The 23376-nt window shown below is 45.2% G+C and overlaps 1 protein-coding gene across 2 annotated transcripts in view; it reads right to left on the bottom strand.

The window, feature by feature from the left end:
* The window catches only part of EP300 (E1A binding protein p300), an 86782-nt gene that overhangs the window by 54817 nt on the left and 8589 nt on the right, over nucleotides 1-23376 (bottom strand). For both annotated transcript variants that reach the window (XM_062202791.1, XM_062202790.1), the window contains exon 2: nucleotides 2519-3156. In XM_062202791.1, coding sequence (XP_062058775.1) covers nucleotides 2519-3156 — 638 coding nt within the window. The remainder of the gene's footprint in view (nucleotides 1-2518; nucleotides 3157-23376) is intronic.

Genomic DNA, 23376 nt, shown 5'->3' on the forward strand with positions numbered 1-23376 from the left:
CGCATCCTTGAAATGCCAAATGTTACTTATGATTCTGTGAAGCACTGTCTCTTCACAGCCCTGGCACAAGGGAACATGTCTATATCTAACACATTTGTGAAAACGTATGCCTCTCCAATAGGCAGACCACGTACAAAAGGGACAGAATCTCAATTCATTTATCATTGTAGTCCCATTATCTTGACCTCTTAAATATCATAGCTCTTTTAATTAGGAAAACAGAAACTATAAAAGCCATAAATTGTATGAACCCCCTGTAAATAAAATTCATTTCTTTAAATCATATGCATTCTGTATAGTCTATACATCTATATGAATGTGACAGCTTCATCAATTCAAAAGTTTGTCTGTGGTAGAAAGGAAAATAAATTAAAAGCACTAATGATAGGGTAATGAGAATAAAGAAAGTAGCATGGTTTGGATGAAGGCATACAAGAATGGGACAGCTTGAATGGGTAGCACCCAGGGCAAAAAATTTCTCAGAAAGTTGAAATTTTCTAAGGAAATCTGACCAGTACGATTGTAGGGACAGGGGCCAGTGCTGTGGGGTAGTGGGTAAAGCACCTGGTGCTGGCAAATCAACAGATGTTCCATTTCTGATCCAGCTCCCTGCTAATGCACCTGGTAAGGCAAAGTAAGATGGCCCAAGTCCTTGGGACCCTGCACCCATGTGGGAGACCTGGAAGAAGCTCCTGGTTCCTGGCTTCGGATCAACCTAGTTCTGGCCATGGTGGCCCTTTGGGGAGTGAACAAGCAGGTAGAAGATCTGTCTCATACCAGCCCCAGTAATTCAGCATTTCAAGTAAATAAACAAATCTTTAAAAAAATAAAATCCTGGGGACGGCGCCATGGTTCACTTGGTTAATCCTCCACCTGCGGCGCCGGCATCCCATGTGGGCACTGGTTCTAGTCCCAGTTGCTCCTCTTCCAGTCCAGCTCTCTGCTGTGGCCCGGGAGGGCAGTGGAGGATAGCCCAAGTGCTTGGGCCCCTGCACCCGTGTGGGAGACCAGGAGGAAGCACCTGGCTCCTGGCTTCGGATCGGTGTAGCTCGGACCATAGCGGCCATTTTGGGGGTGAACCAACGGAAGGAAGACCTTTCTCTCTGTCTCTCTCTCTCACTGTCTAACTCTATCTGTCAAAAAAAAAAAAAAAATCCTGCAATCTGTGCACTGCCTTGATGTCCTTTATAATAATGTTTTTATTCAAACACATCCCAACACAATCTGGTACTTCATGACTACATAGACACCGCCTGCTTGCCTATAGCAACTAAACTTCAACCAGGTACCAACACTGCTTGTTCCCTCAACAATAAGGCATTACCTAGAAAACTCCAAGCTCATTCTATAGCAGACTGCATGGCAGTCTCAAATACATGGCAGTGTCTTCTGGGCAGCTGGTGGTAATTTAGTCCTGACATTTTAGGTCACTCTACCAACAAGGATGCTCTGGTTCTTCTTTTTCTATTTCCCTCAGTTTTGCTGCCAGAGTTATTAAAAAAATAAATAAATACAACCTTCTATCTCCTGAACCTTTTCCCTACTCCCACACCAAATATAAACAGGAAGAAAATGTACTGTATTCCATTTCTTCTGCAACATGGGCAGTGACTTTCTTTTCCATAGCTAATATACTCCCAGGGTCGCCTGACCCAGCACCATGCAGACACCGTCTAAAGTGAAAGGCAGAGACTGGTGATGTGGGTTTAGCTACTGCCTACGAAGCTAGGTGCTGGTCTGAGACCTGGCTGCTCTACTCTTGATCCAGCTTCCTGTTAACGTGCCTGGGCAGGCAGTGGAAGATGGCCTAAATGCTTGGGCCTTTACACACACGTGGGAGACCTGGATGAAGCTCTTGGCTTTGGATCAGCCCAGCCCTGGGTCATTTGAGAAGTGAAGCAGTGGATGGAATCTCTCTCTCTGTTACTCTGCCTTTCAAAAAAAAAAAAAAAAAAAAAAGGTAAACAAAGTATCTCAGAATATGGCATTGAAAGCCTGTCTCCCTCCCCTTGGGGACTCTTAGACCCTGTCTTACACACCTCACGGCCCAAAAACTAGTCCTTCTTAACGCTTCTTGTTAACCCAAGGCTACCTAAGTTATTAAAACAGACATGCAACAGATCATACCTCTTACTTTAAAACTTATGTTAAACACTCTTTAACATTACTTGGCAAAGGCCAAGTGAACATCACAAACTGATTGTCAGAGAGCTCCATAACTGACATTAATAATCCTATAAAAAGGTAAGAAGGAAAGGAGAAAGGAAAAGCAAAAGCAAAGCAAAAAAGCTTCCTGCTTACGTACGCTCTGGAAGGCAGCAGGTGATGGCTCAAGTACTGGGTCCCTGCCACTGTCACTGGAAATCTGGATTGAGTTCCTGGACCCCAGCTTTGGTCTTGGCCTGGCCAAAATTTTTAAACCTCTGACAACAGAGTAGACCCCTGCCATATAACTTACATTGTGTAAGATTAAACATCAACAGTGAGGAGTAAGTGGATAACGGACTCCAACACTCACCTTAAGAGGCTGGGGGCCTCTCAATCCTGTTTGTCCTCCCATTTGAGGAGAGCCCTGCTGCAGTGGCTCTGACAGTAAGTTGCCAGCATTTCCCATGCTTGGGTTTGGGTACTGCATATTCGGTCGCCCTCGGCCTGCTCCAATTGAACCGTTCATGACTTGATTAGGCATCATCCCCTGTCCATTGCCTGCAGCCAACATTCCAGGATTCATGCCAGCATTCATCCCTGTGTTCATTCCCATGGCAGGCTGATTAACTGGACTGTTCATCATACCTGCTGTGGACTGCGTGGGACCCTGATTTGGTCCACCAGTACCCACTCCCATGTTGGGAGAAGTCAAGCCGGCCTGTGCCATCGGGCTTTTCACCATGCTGTTTATCAAACCTAATCCAGGACTGTTCTGTTGGGCCTGGCTGGCCATGACTTGGCCAGGGCCACCAACCCCCATATTGAGGTTAGGGGAACTACCAGACCGCAGCAATTCTGACAGCTGTTTATGTTTGGAGGCTGCATCTTGTACTATGCCAAGACTTGTCTGAAGCTGACTAATATCACCACCATTGGTCAGTCCCAATTCTGTAGAGTTGATCAATTCATCTGGTAAGTCGTGCTCCAGGTCGAACAGTGAACCAAAATCTAAAAGCAAAGAGAAAAGATGTTAAAGTTGAACAGAAGGAAAATCAGAAACTGCTGTACACTGTTTTTAATAAGCATTATAGATATCATTTCTAAACCTTCACTCCATGGAACAGTATCTCTATTGTTTTGCAGTTTTTTCATGTTATGCTGAAACATTTTGTAATATAAATGAAAAAACAGGGTTATTTAGTTATACCAACAGGTTTAAATACGTAACAACTGTATCTAAAATAAAACCAAGGGGAAAAAAAGATGAACTGTTAGTTAACATGCATTATGTGAGTTCCTGGAAGCTTAAACTGATAGTCCAAAAAAAAGGGTAAGCAATTCTGTTGTACGAATAAGCAGAATTCCTTAGAAGGTTAAAAGATTTGTCTACATACAAACAATGCAGAATGAAAGCAAAAATTAAAGTTTATAGTCATAAAGAAAGATAGCTGATATGAAAGAGCTACCATTTGTAGAATTCTCAGTGTGTGTTTTCTCAAGGACCCATCACAGTGCCCACCACAAAGCAGGTCCTTTGAAACTAGGTGAATTTGCTTTCACAAGACCGGCAGCAACACAATAGTTTTCCTCAACCAAAATCTAGCCAGGATAGGGCATAAAGCTATGTTTCCTTCAACACACAAAACATCCCCATCCCACTCCCACCAAAAAACGGCAGAAATTACAAATTAACACACGATTTCTCAGGGCCAGTGCTGTGGCACAGGGGGGTAAGCTGCCGCCTGCCGGCAGCTGCACTTCTGATCCAGCTCTCTGTTAACGCACCTGGGACAGCAGAAGATGTCCCAAGTATTGGGCCCCTAACCCCACATGGGAGAGCTGGAAGAAGTTCCTGGCTTCCGATCAGCAAGCTCCAGCCACTGCATCTGGGATGGATGATCTCTCTATTTCTCTGCGCCCCCCACCCCAACTCTGCCTTTCAAATAAATAAATCTTTTGCTTAAATATTTATTTATGAAAGAATTACAGAGAGAGGATGAGGGTGAAGGAGAGAGGTGTCTTCCATCTGCTAGTTCACTCCCCAAATGGCTGAAATGGCCAGAGCTGAGCCTATCCAGAGCCAGGAGCCAGGAGCTTCTTCTGAGTCTCCCACGCGAGGGCAGGGGCCAAGGACTTGGGCCGTCCTCTGCTGCTTTCACACATTAGCAGGGAGCTGGAACAGAAGTGAAGCAGCCAGCAATGCAAGTGATGGCTTTACCCGCTACACCACAATGCTGGTCCCCAAATAAATAAATCTTAAAAAAAAAAAAAGATAGCAGATCCCTGGTCTCTCTGCTTGTTGGCAACAGCACCTGTGACCAAAACATGACAATTAAAAAAAAGGCTTCCAGATATCAGCAAATTGTGTCCTGGTGCAAAACTGTTTTTTATTGACTTGTTTATGGACAAGGGATCTTCAGAAAGTTCAGAGATGTGTAGCATGAAAAACCAAGGAACGAACTTCAAATTTTTCTGCACCAAAATACATCTTTTAATCCAGTTTCCACAACCTGTTTTTTGAAGTCCCCTCACATTGACCTATGACAAAGTTTTTGAGCTTTCTTTCAATTATCCAGTTTTCACATTAAAAAGGCAGTACTGGGGCTGGTGCTGTGGTGCAGTTGGTTAATTCTCTGCTGGCAGCGCCAGCATCCTATATGGGTGCAGATTCTAGTCTCAGCTGCTCCTCTTCAGCCAGGTCTCTGCTACAGCCTGGGAGAGCAGTAGAAGACGGCCCAAGTCCTTGGGCACCTGCGCCCATCTGGGAGACCCAGAAGTAGCTCCTGGCTTCAGATTGGTACAGCTCCTGCTGCTGCTGCCATTTGGGGAGTAAAACAGCAGATGGAAGACCTTTCTCTCATTCTCTCTGCCCTAACTCTAGCTCTCAAAGAAATAAATAAGATCTTTATAAGTAAAAAAGTCAGTACTGAGTATTTAATATAGTTACAATCTATAATAGCTTATCCTATAAAAAATATGCATCCCTTGCCAACAGCTATTGCTTTAATGATCTACTTGATCCAATTAATCTTGGTATCTAAGTATGGCTCTCTGCCCCTGCTGCTCTATCCTGTCACTGAAATTATCTGTCCGCCTCCATCCCCACTCTGCCATCTTGTCTCACCATCCCTCACCCCACCCATGCACCCAGACTCTGAGAAGAATATGCCTTATTATTACACCCAACTTCTTGAAAAATGTCCAGCACAGTAAGCATGTGGCCACACCTGAACTGTATTCCCAGATCGACATGACTTAAAATCTACAGTTCTACAGATTTTCCTTTTGAAAAATCATATGCCACTTCAGAGTAAAAACATGTAGTAAACAATAGATTTGGAATATAAAGATTCAAATACAATGAACCTAAAGCCACTTCTCACATGGTTGTTTGATATACTGACATATTTCCTTATTTTCTATTTATATAATTTACAAAATTGGAATCAAACTTTCTATGTTTACTGTTCCCTTGATCCAAGCAAGAAAAAAAATATCATCAGCGTATTGAACACGGGGTTGGAGCTGAATTAAAATAATCTCTCATGTGACCGGCGCTATGGTGTAGCAAGTAAAGCCACCACCTGCAGTGTCGGCACCAATATGGGCGCCAGTTCGAGTACTGGCTGCTCCACTTCCGATCTGGCTCTCTGCTTTGGCCTGGAAAAGCAGCAGCAGACGGTCCAAGCGCTTGGGCCCCTGCATCCACATGAGACCCCCAAAGAAGCTCCTGGCTCCTGGCTTCTGATCAGCTCAGCTCCAGCTGTTGCGGCCAATTCAGGAGTGAACCAGTGGATGGAAGACCTCTCTCTGTCTCTGCCTCTACCTCTCCTTTTCTCTCTGTGTAACTCCAGCTTTCAAATAAATAACTAAAGAATCTTTAAAAAAATAATCTCTCCTTAGAATTTAGATACGACTGGCGCTGTGGCAAAGCAGGTAAAGCTACCGCCTGCAGTACCGGCATCCCATATGGGTGCCAGTTCAGAGTCACGGCTGCTCCACTTCTGATCCAGCTCTCTGCTATGGCCTGGGAAAGAAGTAGAAGATGGACCAGGTAGGGTCCCTGCACCCACGTGGGAGACCCAAAAAAGCACCTGGCTCCTGGCTTCAGTTCGGTGTAGCTATGGCTGTTGCGGCTGATTGGGGAGTGAACCAAAGGATGGAAGACCTTTTTCTGTCTCTCCCTTTCTCTGTAATTCTTTGAGATAAATAAATAAATCTTAAAAAAAAAAAAAATTAGACACAAGTAAATAACCACACAGGAAATCACAAAAGAAACTAAGTTGGGGCTGGAGCTGTGGCGCAGTAGGTTAAGCCTCCACCTGTGGTGCTGGCATCCCATATGGTTGCCCATTCAAGTCCTGACTGCTCCACTTCTGATCCAGCTCCCTGTTAATGGGCCCAGGAAAGCAGCGGAAAATGGTCCAAGAGCTTGGGCCTCTGCACCCACTTGGGAGACCCAGAGGAAGCTCCTAGCTCCCATTTGGGGTATGAACCATCAGGTGTAAGAACTCTCTTCTGATTGCAGCTTCCTGCTGATGTGCACTGTGGGAGGCAGTGGTGATGGCTCAAGCTGCTGGGTACCTGCCACCCACGTGGGAGATCCGTATTGGGCTCTGGGGTCCTGTCTTTGACCTGGCCCAGCCTGGCTGCTGCAAGCATTTAGGGGAATGAAAAAACACACACACAGACCCTTCTCTGCTTTCCAAATAAAAATAAATACATGCCATTAAAGTTCTGTAATCTAAAGGCTTGCTTGGGACGCTTACATTCCACACGGCAGTGCCTAGGTCTCAGTCCCGGCTCCACTTCTGATACCGGCTCTCTACTAATGAGCATCCTGGGAAGCAGTAGATGATGGCTCAAGGAGTTGGGACCCTGCCACCCATTGAGGAGACCTGGACTGAATCTGGTGTGTCTCAGCCCTGATTGCTGCAGGCATTGAGAGTAAACCAGGTCCTCTTTCAAATAAAAATTTCTAAGAATTTTTTTATTGATTTATTTCAAAGTTAGAGTTACAAAGAGAGAGGGGAGGGAGGAATGGAGGGAAAGAGAGATTCTTCTACCTGCTGGTTCACTCCCTAGATGGCCACAATGACTGGGACAGGGCCAGGCTAGAGCCAGGAGCCAAGAGCTTCATCTGGGTCTTTGAAGTGGGTAGTGGGGGCACAAGCACTTGGGCCATCTTCTGCAGCTTTTCCCAGGTCATTAGCAGGAAGGCAGATCAAAAGTGGAGCAGCTGGGACAGAACCCAGAGTCCATACAGGATGCAGGAATCACAGGCAGTGGCTTTACTCACTATGCCAACACTGGCCTCAAGAAAAAGAAATTCAAAGGCTGATGATGAAAAATGAGACTAAAAACTAACGGGTTCAGTATCCAAACAGAACAGTAGGAAGAAGCCGGAGAGAGATCTTTGGGTTCACTCCCAAAAAGACGGCAAGGCCAGGGCTGGGCCAGGTAGAGGCCAGGAGCCAGGAGCCTCTTTCAGATCTCCCACTGCAGGCAGGGGCCCAAGCATTTGGGTCATCCTTCACTGTTTTCCCAAGTACATTAGCAGGGAGCTAGATTGGAAGTGGAGCAGCTGGGACTGGAACCTGTGCCCATATGGGATGCTGGCACTGCAGGCGGTGGCTGCAATACTATTAATCAATTTTATGCAAACAAAAACAAAATAACACAACAGAAAACAGTAATTCCCAAGAAAATATTCAATCCTTAATCCAAAAGATAAGACATAGGCTATTCCAGTTTTTCCAAGAAATTAATGGCATAAAGGGAGGTAGAGTGGAGAATGGAAAGAGCTGTGATTTAGGGGCCACCTCCTGCAATGCCAGCATTCCATACGGGCGCTGGTTCAAGACCCAGCTGCTGCACTTCTGATCCAGCTCTCCACTATGGCCTGGGAAAGCAGTAGAAGATGGCCCAAGTGCTTGGGCCCCTGTAGCAGTGCGGGTGACCCAGAAGAAGCTCCTGGCTTCATATCTGTTCAGCTCCAGCCATTGAGGCCATTTAGAGAGTGAACTAGCAATGGAAGATCGATCTCTCTCTCTCTCTGCCTCTCTGTAACTCTACCTTTCAAATAAATAAATAAATCTTAAAAACAAAACAAAACAAAACAAAACAAAAAAAGGAGCTGTGATTTAAATTGAGACTTAGGGTAGGGGGGTTAGCTTAGCACTTAGAGGCCCACTGTCTCCTATCTGGGGTCTCCTGAAATGTCTCCAGCTCCTGACTTCATCATCTTCCTGCTAAAGCAGCCCCTTGAAAGGCAGGCCTGATAGCTCAAGTAACTGGATTCTTCCCACCCTTGTGGGAGACCTGGATTGTATCCCTTTCCTGTTCCATGCCCAGCTTACAGGTCCCACTTCCACTTGCAATTATGAGCATTTGGGGAATCAAAGAGTGGTCAAAATGTGGGTACTCTCTCAAGAGATTCAACAACTGGATGATATTGATTCAAACAAACCACTGTCGAAACATCTTTTGAGGGGCTGGTATTGTGGTGTAGTTGGTAAAGAGACCTTTCTCTCTCTCTCTCTCTCACTGTCCACTCTGCCTGTCAAAAATAAAAATAAATAAATAAATAAAATTCCTGCTAAGGTGCCTGGGAAAGCAGCTGAAGATGGCCCAAGTACCTGGGACTCTGCACACACATGGGAGACCTGAACGAAGTTCCTGGCTTCGGCCTGGCCCAGCCCAGCTGCTATAGCCATTTGGGGAGTTAACCAGCAGACAGAAGACCTGCCTCTCTCTTTCAAATAAATAATATAAATCTTAAAAAAAAAAAAAAAAGGCATTAGAAAATTAGAAACAAGAATCAGAAAATTATACAGACTAGGTAATGGGTGACACTAAAAAATTAACTTTGTTGACTGTAATAATGACATAGTAAAAATTTTAAAATGAATCCTTTTTGAGAGATGTACTTTAGTATTTTTTTATTTACTTGAAAGACACAGGTACAGAGAGAGAGAGAGACAGACAGACAGATAGATCTTCCATCTGCTAGTTCACTCCCCAAATGGTGGCAATTGCTAGGGCTGGGCAGGACCAAAGCCAGGAGCAAGAGCTTCTTTGAGGACTCCCATTGACGGTGAAGGGGCAAATACTTGGGCCATTTTCCGCTGATTTCTCAAGTGTATTAGCAGAGAGCTGTACTGGAAGTGGAGCAGCTGGAACTTGAATCAGCACCCACATGGGACACTGGCTTCACAGGTTGTGGTTTTACTTGCTATGCCACCAAGTCTAGCCCTTGAAGTACTTCTAATGAACTGGTATGGCTGGGATTTGCTTTAAAATACTCCAACAAAAATAGGGAGGGTGGGGTAAAATATGAATAAATTGAAGCTAGGTAAAAAGAACATGTTGGGATAACTCCACCAGGAATACAGGACACATTAGAACACCAATACATCTAGAAATGTCATTTCATTCATCATATGCAGAATAAACAAAATTAAGATTCATTTCAATGGCTGCAAGGAAAGCACTGGATAAAACTTGATACTTAGCCACAACAAAAGCAAAAACAATACTAAGCAATCAAGGGCCAGTGATGTGTTGTAGTGGGTAAAGCTGCTGACCGCAGTGCTGGCATCCCATAGGGCGCAGGTTCAAGACCTGGCTGTTCCACTTCCAATCCAGCTCTCTGCTACGGCCTCAGAAAGCAGATGACCCAAGTGCTTGGGCCCTGGCACCAGTGTAGGAGATCCGGAAGAAGCTCCTGGCTCCTGGCTTCGGATCAGCCCAGCTCCAGATGCTGTGGCCATTTGGGGAGTGAACCAGTAGACAGAAGATCTCTCTCTCACTGCCTTTCATATAAATGAAGCTTACTTTAAAAAAAAAAAAATCATTACATTAAAGGGAACTTCCAACAGTTTCTTTCAAAAACCTAAATCTTGACAACAAATATGGGAAAATGTTAGTCTTCAGTATCAGAACAAGATAAAGGGGTGGTGGGTAAAGCTCCTGCCTATAATGCTGGAATCCAATACAGGTGCCAGTTCGAGTCCTGGCTGCTACACTTCTGATCCAGCTCTCTGCTATGGCCTGGGAAAGTAGTGGCAGATGGCCCAGGTTCTTGGGCCCCTGCATCCGTGTGGGAGTCCTGGAAGAAGCTCCTGGCTTTGGATTGGTACAGCTCCAGCTGTTACGGCCATCTGGGGAGTAAACCAGTAGATGGAAGACTTCTCTGTCTCTGCCTCTCTGTGGCTCTTTCAAATAACTAAATCTTATTTTTTTAAAAAGTTCCCTTTTTTTTAATTTGCTTTCATTTTTTACTTGTTCTTTTTAAAAGATTTATTTATTTATTTGAAAGTCAGAGTTAAACAGAGAGAGGAGAACAGAGAGAGAGAGAGAGAGAGAGAGAGAGAGAGAGTGTCAGTCTTCCATCTGATGGCTCACTCCCCAATTGGCCACAAAGGCCAGAGCTGTGCCAATCTGAAGCCAAGAGCTTCTTCCGGGTCTCCCACGCGGGTGCAGGGGCCCAAAGAATTGGGCTATCTTCTACTGCTTTATCAGACCATAGCAGAGAGCTGGATCAGAAGAGGAGCAGCCAGGTCTTGAAATGGTGCCCACATGGGATGCTGGCGCTTCAGGCCAGGGTGTTAACCCACTGTGCAACCGTGCTGGCCCCTCAAATAACTAAATCTTTTTTTTTTTTTTTTAAAGTATATATTGTGTAAATTACAAACTAAACTAGTTAAGCTAAATAGAATGTTACACCAAGAACCTGAATAGAAATCCCCATTAAAGACATTTCTGGGGTGACTCTGTGGCTTAGCAGGTTAAACCTCCAAGAAGCTGGCATCCCATATGGGCGCCAGTTCGAGTCCCGGTTGTTCAACTTCCAATCCAGCTTTCTGCTAATGTGCCTGGCAATGGGAAGATGGCCCAAGTGCTTGGGCCCCTGCACTCACATGGGAGACCTCGAAGAAGCTCCTGGCTTCTGTCTGGCACAGCCCCAGCCGTTGTGGCTATTTGGGGAGTGAGCCAGCAGATGGAAGACCTCTTCCTCTATCTGTAATTCTGCCTCTCAAATAAACAAATAAATCTTAAAACAAAAACAAAAACAAAAAACCCACACACTTCATTTTTGCAGATGCTTTAGGCTGTCAATTGTTGTGAGAACTAGAATTTTTCAGAATCTTTTTAAAGCTGAGAAATCACCTCTTAACAAAATTTAAATAATATTTTCAGACCAAGAACCCAACTTCCAGATTATCAAACCTATCCTGATAGAGTTAAGAGGACTGAAGCTCAGGGCTGGCTTGGTGCTGCAGTGGGTTAAACCGCTGCCTGTGATGCCAGCATTCCGTATGGGTGCTGGTTTAAGTCTTGGCTGCTCCACTTTTTTTTTTTTTTTTAAAGATTTTTTTAATTTATTTGAGAAGTAGAGTTACAGACATTGAGAGGGAGGAGACAGACAGAAAGGTCTTCCACTGGTTCACTCCCCAAATTGCCGGAATGGCCAGAGCTGCTCCATCAGAAGCCAGGAGCTTCTTACGGGTCTCCCACGCGGTACAGGGGCCCAAGCACTTGGACCATCTTCTACTGCTTTCCCAAGCCATAGCAGAGAGCTGGACTGCAAGAGGAACAGCCAGGACTAGAACCTGTACCCATATGGGATGCCAGTGCTGCAGGCAAGGATTAACCTATTATGCTACAGAGCCGGTCTCTGCTCTACTTTCGATCGATCTTCCTGCTAATGTGCCTGGGAAAGCAGCAGATGGCCCAAGTCCTTGGACCCCTGCAGCCACATAGGTGATCGGGATGGAGTTCCAGGATTCTGGTTTTGGCCCTGCTCTGCTCCTACTGTTGCAGTTCTTTGGGGAATGAACCAACAGATACAAGATCTCTTCCCTCCCTCTCTCTGTAACCCCCTCTGCTAAAGCTCAGAGTGGACACTACAGGTTAAGATGCTTGTGTCTTAACACGGGAAAGCTACCCCACTACCAGCTCCAGCTTTCTGCTAAGACAACCCTGGAAAACAGCAGTGATTGGGTTCCTAACACTTCGTGAGAGATATAGATTGAGTTTCCTACTCCCAGTTTTAACTCCAGCTCAGCTTATCTCTAGCTGCTATGGGAATATGGAATGTGAACTATTCAATAGGAGTTAGCTGTCTCTCCTCTCAAATAAATGGATTTTTAAAAAGAGTACTAAAGATCAAAAACTTTTTGTGTATTATAGTCAAGCCAAATACCAAATTTTTCCAAGGACTTTCAAGAATTAAACCTGGTAACAGGTTCACATGCAGTGAATTGAGTAATGTAATGCAAAAAGGATATTAAAAAATATGCGCTTATGCCTTTAGCCAAAGTTTGCTAAAAAATACAGCAAAGGAAACTTAGCAGTCTAAAACTATCAACAAAATAAGAAAAATTTAAAATTAAAAGGTCACACTAAACAAACATTTTAATACTGTCCAGCCTCAATATCATTCATCGCTTCTTTATTTTTTTGACAGGCGGAGTTAGACAGTGAGAGACAAAAAGAGAGAAAGGTCTTCCTTCCATTGGTTCACCCCCCAAATGGTCACTACGGCTGGCACGCTGTGTGGATTCGAAGCCAAGAGCCAGGTGCCTCCTCCTGGTCTCCCATGCAGGTGCAGGGCCCAAGGACTTGGGCCATCCTCCACTCCATCTTCCAGCTAGACTGGAAGAGGAGCAATTGGGACAGAATCTGGCGCCCCAACCGGGACTAGAACCCAGGTACCGGTGCCGCAGGCGGAGGATTAGCCTAGTGAGCCGTGGCACCAACCCATTCATTGCTTTTTACTAAGCTTAATTAGTTTCTTTTTATCTTCAAAGGGGAAAAAAATAAAGATTCAAATCAATTATCAGACCTCTACCTCAACTTGCCCTGCATAGCAAGTAGTTATATTTAGTTATATAAAATTTAATGTTCAACACGTAAGAACAACCTATAACATAAGTTTGAGATTTTTATTTTAGAGAGAAAAATTTTTTAAAAAAGACTTATTTATTTACTTACACAAACAAAAAAAGGAGAGGCAGAGAGGGAAAGAGATAGGTTTTCCATCCACTGGTTCACTCTTCAGTTGGCCGCAATGGCCAGAGCTGTGCCAATCTGAAGCCAGGACCCAGGAGCTTCTTCCAGGTCTCCTATGCGGGTGTAGGGGCCCAAGGACTTGGGCCATTTTCTACTGCTTTCCCAGGCCACAGCAGAGAGCTGGATCAGAAGTGGAGCAGCTGGGACTCACATGGGATGCTGGCATTGTAGGCGGCGGCTTTACCCACCACACCACCATGCTGGCCTCTGAAGAATTTTATCAACTATAATGAAGCAGATCCTGTGGCACGTGGGTAAGGTGCCAACAGTGACACCAGCACCCCCAAGTGGGCAGCTTCCTGCTAATGCGCCACCCACGTGGGAGATCTGGATGAGTTCTAGGCTTGATATTGGTCTGGCCCAGCTTGCCGTTGCAGCCATTTGGGGAGTGAACCAGTAGATGGAAGATCTTTCTGTCTCTCTTTCTGTAGTTCTGCCTTTCAAATAAGTAATAAATTTCAGAAAAAGAACAAACTTGTATTGACTAGAGACCATTCAGGCACACAATCAAGAATGAATTGGACAAACAAGTGTCAAGTCAGGGAGGATGCTGCTGGAGAAATAATGAGAGCTAGGCTAGTAGTCACATCTACAGAAGCACTAAAGGGACAGAGCCATCAAGGAATAGGCAAGGTGTTAAAAGAAAAGAAAAAGACGAACTTCTGGCATAGACAAGGGAACAGTCTAGTGACATAGTTATGTAGACAGGCAATCAGAGAAGGCACACACGTGAAAGAGAAACGGAACTTCAGTTGTCACTGGAATATCCACACAAAGGTGAACAGCAGACACCCAATCAATAGCTCTGAAACAGAAGAGAAGGTCTGTGAAGGTGCTGCTGTGAGCCCTCCACAGAGTAAGGCTGATCAGAGCGCGTCTATGCAGCAAAAAAAACAAGGAAAAGGCTGAGAGAGGACCCGTAGAATCAACAGAATTTTGAATTTAAGAGACAATAATCTACAAAGATGTTAACCAACAAAAGATGCTAAAAACGAAAAATTTCCCAAGTCATTCAAACAGTGGTACTGTCCTGAAAACTAGGTTCCAAGATGGGAATGGTAGTGGTACCCCATGCTCCAAAGAGAAGTCACTGAATATGAGCAATAGGAGTTAACTGGATTGGAAAGTGAAAAACAGCCAATATTTTCTTTCTAGATAATAAGATGAACTCTTATTTTTTGCTCCATTTTAATTAAAAATTTACAAATCTGAAATTTATCCCATTATTTTAAAACTATCCTATGGAAAATATTATAAAAGCATCACAAATGACTGTTGAAATGAATGAACTTAGACCATCGCCAGGTAATGCATTTCCTGCTTACTAAACTATCAAAGATCATCATCAGCAGGCTACTTCTACCAAATAGTCTGTTGACAAGTTCCTTTAAACCCTAATCATGTTCAAATTCAAAGTTACCTGAGTAAAAGGTTTCTTCATCGTGTGTACATTCAGTCCAAACATAGTGATGAACTCTTTCTCCATCTCCTGATCTCTCTATCTCTTGATCTTTTTCTCTTGCTCTCTCTCCTATGCTCTCCTCCCTCTTTTTCTTCTTCGCCCCTTCCCTCTGGTCTGTCAGGTTACCCCCAAAAACCCTCTCCCTAATTCCGATATTTGGTGTGTTTTGTGGAGGTCTTACACTGGTGCTGTGACTTGGATCCAGGCCCCCCAGTGACTTTGCTGTCCTTTTGGGGATCTCTGAACTGCCCTGGGGTCCTGGATTGCTGTCACTCACAGAACACACCCCCGGAACTCCTTCCACGCCAAACGCTTCGTGATCTCCATCCACACAACAGCCTTCCAAATTCTGAGTGTTTACAGGAGGTGATAATGGAAAGAACCAAGGCCTTCACCAGCCAGGCAGTCAACCAAATGCCGCTACAGGGATATACTCGGCTCCCCACCCAGGAGACAGCGGCTTGTGACAACGGCCCATGATAGCAGAGTACTTTGTTGCCCCAAGTCAACAGGAAGTGGTTCTAAAGACAGATCATTGTCCTTCTACCCCTCCTGGACTTTTGGGACTAATGTAATCCCATACAACTCCTGCTTTATAAAAAACAAAAGGGGGGAATGTTAGTAAAATGGCGCAACCTACACCCTGACACCATCCTAGACTCTAGCCCCCGCCATTGCTGGAAGCCAGGTGTCCACAAGGCCCAACCACCAGTGTCAAGCTCCACCCCCACCCTAATGGGATTTGCTGCTCCTACTTCCCTACCCATCCCCCCCCCCCCCCCCCCGCAACATTTTAAGAGGACCTGTTCCTGAACACATGGCTCTCTTTCTCTCCATCTCCTGATCTCTCTCTCTCTCCCCCTCTCCCTCTGTCTCTTGATCTCTCTCTTATGCTCTCCTTCTCCCTCTTTTTCTTATTCGCCCCTTATCTCCGGTCTGTCGGATTTCCCCAATAAACTCTTTCCCTTAAAAAAAAAAAAGTGACTGAAAGGACAAATTTAAATCTGATTTGAAAAGCTGAGCATACTACCAGTTTATCCAATGGACCATGTATTTGAAATGTGACAATTTAAACAAAAATAAGTTTTGGTTAAACGTGGGAAACTAGCGTTGAGTCAAAACATCCTTTCATAATCACATACTAATTCTATAGATCACCTTTGGTGTTTTCTGTATTTCTTGTGGTCCTCAGACCAGAGTTAACCATGTAATTTTTTGTAAAATAAACTCAGCTCACTTAACCTAACACCCAAAAGATCAAAACAGTTCCACTATACAGGAGAAATCGAATATTATTTACCATGAAACACGTAAGTGAAACATAACCTTCAGATCAAGGGCTGGTGCTATGGTACAGCAGGTTAAGCCATGGCCTGCAGAGCCAGAATCCTGTATGGGTGCTGGTTGCAGTCACGGCTGCTCCACTTCTGATCCAGCTCCTTGCTAATGTGCCTGGGAAAGCAGCGGAAGATGACCTAGCACCAATGTGGGAGAACTGGAAGACAACTCTGGGCTCCTAGCTCCAGCCTGGCCCAGTCCCAGCCATTGCAGCCATCTGGAGAGTGAGCCAGCGAATGGAAGATATCTCTTTGTTAATTCTGCCTTTCAAATAAATAAATAATAGATTAAAAAAAAAAAAACTAGGATCATTAACAATAGTTTTAAAAATATATCTATTTACTTATTTGAAGCAAAGTTACGGGGTGGGGGGAGGGGGCCTGTCCATCTGTTGGTTCACTCCACTAATGGCTACAATGGCCAGGGCTGCGCCAGTCTGAAGCCAGAAGCTTCATCCAAGTTTCCCACGTGGATGCAGGGGCCCAAGCACTTGGGCCATCCTCCACTGCTTTCTCAGGTCATTAGCAGGGAGCTGGACGGGAAGTGGAGAAGCTGGGACTTGAACTGGCACCCATAATGAGATGCTGGCACTGTAGGCAGCAGCTTAACCAGCTATGCAATAATGCCAGTCCCAACAATATAAACAGTGCACTAAGAGCAAAAGTCAAAAAGTGTTTTATCTAGAATGCATGCTCAATATCTAATTCTACATTAACATGACTTCCAGTAACACATTTTTCCCCATTGAGAAGGTTCATACATTATCTGTTGAATAAACAGGTTTTTGTATTTTAGTACTGTAGTCAAATCAACTCAATTCTGCTCTTAAACTGTGTTCACTAAGCAAAATGCCCACATTAATTATTTCAAAACCAGTCAATTCTCAAGGACCCACTTAGAAGACAGAATCGACCCACTGCCATCTCTTCCCTTCTAACTTTCTCTGTGGAGTTAAAATACCTTTTTTTTTTTTCATCCAAAGATGTATTTATCTATTTGAAAGGCAGAGTCACAGAGTCAAAGGCAAAGGCAGAGAAAGAGGTGTCCCATCCACTAGTCCACTCCCCAGATCAACAGCTGGAGCTGTGCGGATCTGAAGCCAGGAGCTTCCCTCAGGTCTCCCATGTGCGTGCAGGAGCCTAAGGACTTGGGCCATCTTCCACTGCTTTCCCAGGCCACTGCAGAGAGCTGGATCAGAAGTGGAGCAGCCAGGACTCAAACCAGTGCCCATTTGGGATATCGGCACTGCTACACCACAGAGCCAGCCCCTGCTCCACTTCTGATCCCACTCCTTGCTAATGCACCTGGGAAAGCAGTGGAGGAGGGCCCAACTGATTGAGCCCCTGCACCCATGTGGAAAACCCATAAGCTCCTGGCTCCTGACTGGCTCAACTCCAGCTGTTGCAGCCATTTATAATGGAGAGTGAACCAGCAGATGGAAAACCTCTCTCTGTCTCTAACTCTTTCAAATAAATACAATGAATCTTTTTTCTTAAATGCTGCCATTTTTTTTTTTAAAGATTTATTTATTTATTTGAAAGAGTTACACAGAGAGAGGAGATGCAGAGACACAGTGAGGTCTTCCATCTGCTGGTTCACTCCCCAGATGGCCGCAATGGCTGGAGCTGCGCCGATCCGAAGCCAGGAGCCAGGAGCTTCCTCCAGGTCTCCCCAACGGGCGCAGGGGCCCAAGGACTTGGGCCATCTTCTATTGCTTTCCCAGGCCATAGCAGAGAGCTGGATCAGAAGAGGAGCAGCCGGGACTAGAATAGGCGCCCATATGGGATGCCGGCACTTCAAGCCAGGGCATTAACCTGCTGCGCCACAGCGCTGGCCCCAATACAATGAATCTTTCAAAAAGATAAGGATTTGGGATTTTAAAAAACAAAAAGGAGTGGAGCTGAAAGTCAAATCTATGTATCATTTATCATTCTGATAAAGATCTAAAACACTGAAATTACCAATCTCACAAAGATCTCTTTTCTTATTGGCTTTGGACATCTGTACTTACACTGGACCCTTCAAATGCATGAAATTTTAAAACAGTGTAGCTTTTGCAACGAGGCAAATTTTGCAAATTGCACAAATTTACCAGGCTGAAATAATTTTCCTAACCACAATTCCATACTTTATTTTTATGTGTTTGAAAGGCAGAGTTTCAGAGAGAGAGGACAGACACACAGATCTTCCATCCACTGTTTCACTCCCCAAATGGCCACAATGGTTGGGGCTGGGCCAGGGCCAGGCAGAAGTCAGGAGCTAGGAGCTTCTTACCGGTCTCCCACATGAATGCAGGGGCCCAAACACTTGGACCATTTTTCGCTGCTTTCCAAGGCACATCAGCAGAGTGGGGTCAGAAGCGGGGCAGCCGAGTCTTGAACTGGTGCCCATATGGGATGCCAGCATCACAGGTGGAGGCTTAACCTGCTACACCACAACGCCAGCCCCTCAGTACTTTATTTTAGAAACAGCCATTTCTGGGGCCAGCACTATGGTGCAGCTGGTTAAGTCACTACCTGCAGTTCGAGTCCTGGCTGCTCCACTTCAGATACTCACTACTAGGCCTGGAAATCAGCAGAGGATCGCCCAAGTGCCTGGGCCCCTAACACCCATGTGGGAGACAGGAGGAAGCTCTGTTGTGACCATTTGGGGAACGAACCAGTAGATGGGAAGAGATCTCTCTCTAAATAAAATCTTAAAACTCAGCCACACAGATACACACACAGCATTTTAACACCCTGTAGATAAACAATTAACCAAAATCACACAAACTCATCTATCAAGGAAAGACAAATACAAATATCTTCAAATTACATAATTTGAAGAAATTCTAAGAAAATTAAAATGAAATAACCATGCTGGAAAGTCAGGTCCAACTCCCAATACAATTGGAAACGCCTATTCTATACAAATTTGGATAGAAGATCATAATAAATTCTTCAGAACCACATAGCTATGTAGCTATTGAACTCTGAAACCCAACAGAGTCAAAAGGCAAAAGTACAAGCAAATTTCAAAATATACACTCTTAGCATTGTCCTGCAAACTTGACCTCAGTAGGTATACCTACAGTTTGGGAAGAGATTAACTTTATTCTTAAGTCTCAAAATGTAAACAGAAATTGAATGATTAATGAATATGACCTGGGACCCACATTTAAAAGTTCTGACTATCTACCAATGACACCTTCATCAATTTACTAATACAGTTGACACTTTTTGGTATAAAATTAACTACAAGATGAGCCGGCGCCGTGGCTTAACAGGCTAATCCTCCGCCTTGCGGCGCCGGCACACCGGGTTCTAGTCCCGGTCAGGGCACCGATCCTGTCCCGGTTGCCCCTCTTCCAGGCCAGCTCTCTGCTGTGGCCAGGGAGTGCAGTGGAGGATGGCCCAAGTTCTTGGGCCCTGCACCCCATGGGAGACCAGGAGAAGCACCTGGCTCCTGCCACCAGAACAGCCCGGTGCGCCGGCCACAGCGCGCCTACCGCGGCGGCCATTGGAGGGTGAACCAACGGCAAAAAGGAAGACCTTTCTCTCTATCTCCCTCTACTGTCCACTCTGCCTGTCAAAACACAAACAAACAAACAAACAAACAAACAAACAAAAAAATTAACTACAAGATGAAAACAATGCTGTTTATCAAAATCCTACCTTAAGAGCCAATTCAAGGGGACTGGCGCTGTGTTGTGGTAGGTTAAGCCCCACCCCATGCTGCCAGCATCCCATATAGGTGCCAGTTCAAGGACTGGCTATTTCACTTCCGATCCAGCTCCCATCTGACATCTGATGCCCTGGGAAAGCAGTAGAAGATGGCCTAAGTGCTTGGGCCCCTGCTCCTGCACGGGAGACCTGGAAGCTCCTGGTTTTGGGTCAGCCCAGCTCCGGCACTTGGGGCATTTGGAGAGTGAACCAGCAGATGGAAAAATCTCTTTCTGTCTCTCTCTCTGTCTATAATTCTGCCTCTCAAATAAATAAATCTTTATATATATATATATATATAAAAGTCAATTCAGAGCCGGCACTGTGGTGCAGAAGGTAAAGCTGCCACCTGTTACTGTGGGATACAATATGGATGCCAATATTGAGTCTTGGCTGTTCCACTTCTGATCCAGCTCCCTGTTAATGGTCTGGGAAAAGCAGCAAAAGATGGCCAAAGTGCTTGTTGGCCCCTAATACCTACCCTGAAGTAAGCTCTTGGTACCTTGGCTTCTGCCTGGCCTAGCCCTGGCTATTTCAGCAAACACATGAAAGATCTCTGTCTCTCCCTCTTTTTCTCTGTAACTCTGACTTTCAAATAAATAAATCTTCAAGAAAAGATTCAATTATATATGTATATATTAAACCTAAACTCTGTGCTATCATTAAACACTTATTGATTTTAAGCAAATATTGGTGTTTTTTACTCCAATGGTATGCCTATATGGGATCCTAAAGGGAAAAGCTATCACACTATTGCCAAAAAACAAAACAAAACAAAAAAAAAAAAAAAAAAAAAACCCCACCAAACCAGATTCCTAGAAACTGCAAAGTTATAAACAAGAGTGAACAAATGGATTCTGAATTAATATCTGCTATATTTTCCATATTTATGCGACTCGTCATAAACGTGAATCTTAAACAATATACTTTGGTCATTACAATTTACCTGAAACTTCCAAAGCAAATAAGTTCATTTCAAAAGAAGGAAAATTAGGGGCCGGCACTGTGGCACAGTGAATTGGCCTACCATCGGCAACACCTGCACTGTGTAGCAGAGCACCAGTTCAAGTCCCAAATTTCCTGTTCTAATGCAGCTCCCTGCTAATGCACCCAGGAAAGCAGTGAAATGATCCAACTACTTGGGCCCCTGCTACCCACATGGGTGACCTAGATGGAGTTCCAGGCTCCCAGCTTTGGCCTAACCTGCCCTGGCCATTACGGCCATTTGAGGAGTGAACCAGCAGGTGGAAGATGTCTACCTCTTTGTCTGTCTCTCTTTCAAATAAAAAAAAAAAGAAAAAAAAGAAAAAGAAAAAGAAAATGGGGGCTGGCATTGTGGCACAAGTTAAGTTACCACCTGCAATGCATGTATTCCACACCAGAGTGCCAGTTCAATTCTTGGCTGCTTCCAACTAAGTTCCTGTGCCTGGGAAGGCAATGGAAGACAGCGCAAGTGCCTGAGTCTCTGTCACCCATGTGGGAGTCCGAGACGGAAGTCTTGGCTCCTGGCTTTGAAGCCACCCGGCCTTGGCTCTTATGGCTATCTGGGAAGCGAATCAGGGATGGGAAGATCTCTTATCTCTCTCTCCCTCATTCCCTCCCTCTCCCATCACTCTGAGTTTCAACTAAATGAATACTTTATTTTTAAAGATTTATTTATTAGAAAGATAGAGTTACAGAGAGAAAGAGGAAGAGACAGTGAGATATCTTCCTTCCACCTGCTGATATACTCCCCAAATGGCTGCAACTGCTGGAGCTGGGTCCATCCAGAGCCAAGAGCTTCTTTCTTCTGGGTCTCCCACAAGGGTGCAGGGGCCCAAGCACTTTGGGCCATCCTCTATTGCCTTCCCAGGCGTGTCAGCAGAGAGCTGGATTGGAAGTGGAATAGTTGGGACTTGAACTGGCACCTATATGGGATGCCAGTGTGCAAACAGCGGCTTTATCTGCTATGCCATAGTGCCAGCTCCCAATAATTTTTTTTTTTTTTTGGCCAAGCAGAGTTAGACAGTGAGACAGAGAGGTTATAGACAGCGAGAGACAGAGAGAAAGGTCTTCCTTCCTTTGGTTCACTCCCCTAATGGCCACTACGGCCGGCGCTACGTCAATCCAAAGCCAGGAGCTGGGTACTTCCTCCCGGTCTCCCATGTGAGTGCAGGGCCCAAGCACTTGGGCCATCCTCCACTGCCCTCCCGGGCCACAACAGAGAGCTGGACTGGAAGAGGAGCAACCGGGACAGAACCAGTGCCCCAACTGGGACTAGAACCTGGGGTGCCAGTGCCGCAGGCAGAGGATTAGCCATGTGAGCCACAGCGCTGGCCCCCAATAAATCTTTTTAATAAAAGCAAAATAACGTGGCCCTGGTCTTCCCACCATTAGGTTTTTACTTTGCTGCTGATCATGTACACTGTCTCCAGAATTAGCCTCTATCCAACCTATCACTCTCCTGCTTCTAAAACTCACCCGGGCAGTCAAGACAAAGTGCAAGTCCCTCAGCAGGTTTGTGTCTTTCCTTCATAGGACTCCAACATCCTTTTCCATCTGTTTCCCATGAACACAGCCCACCAAACAGCCTAAGTTCCAGCGACTTCAGATGCATTTATTTTTGTTCTACCTGAAACAGCCTTCCAACTTCTCCCCACTTTTATGCAAAGTGTTATTTTCCACCCCACCAACCCTGCTCAAGTACACATTTTCTCAGGTTTTTCACCAACATCTCAAACTGACTGTCAGAAAAGATCCCTATCCTGCCTTTATCAAAAACATTTTTCAAACTTATCAGAGCATGGGAAAAGTGATGTATACATATACCAATTCCACCATATCATGAAAAGGATTTGAGAGCAGAAACCACCGTAATAATCTTTACATCAGAAATGCCTAACTTGGCTGGTGCTGTGGCTCACTAGGCTGGCTAATCCTCTGCCTGCGGCACCCTGGATTCTAGTCCCGGTTGGGGTGCCTTTTCTGTCCCGGTTGCTCCTCTTCCAGTCCAGCTCTCTGCTGTGGCCTGGGAAGGCAGTGGAGGATGGCCCAAGTGCTTGGGCCCTGCACCCGCACGGGAGACCAGGAGGAAGCACCTGGCTCCTGGCTTCGGATTTGGGGGATGAACCAACAGAAGGAAGACTTTTCTAACTCTGCCTGTCCAAAAAAAAAAAAAAAAGCCTAACTCGGTGGTAGTTACTCAGTATGTTGGCTGAAATGAGATATAGGCACGCTAAATGAAAACAGTGACTACTCAATTCAGGAGAATCACACAGCTCCAAAATGCCCATCACCCCTACACAAACACTTCACTTCCTGCGTTCCCTAATTCATCACCTATCTAGCTGCCCACACTTGAAATAAGGGGACTATCTTGATTCCTCTGTCTTCCTTCCTAACATCTAATCAGTTACCACCTCACGTCAACCAATCTTCTTTCAAATCTACTTTTTAAGAAAGTTCTGTAGGGCCGGCGCTGCGGCTCACTAGGCTAATCCTCCGCCTGCGGCGCTGGCACCCAGGGTTCTGGTCCCGGTTGGGGCACCGGATTCTGTCCCGGATGCTCCTCTTCCAGGCCAGCTCTCTGCTGTGGCCCGGGAGGGCAGTAGAGGCTGGCTCCTGGTTTTGGATCGGCGCAGCGTGCCGGCCATAGCAGCCACTTGGGGGAGT

This window comes from Lepus europaeus, chromosome 10, assembly GCF_033115175.1.
Source record: "Lepus europaeus isolate LE1 chromosome 10, mLepTim1.pri, whole genome shotgun sequence".
Taxonomy (NCBI): Eukaryota; Metazoa; Chordata; class Mammalia; order Lagomorpha; family Leporidae; genus Lepus; species Lepus europaeus.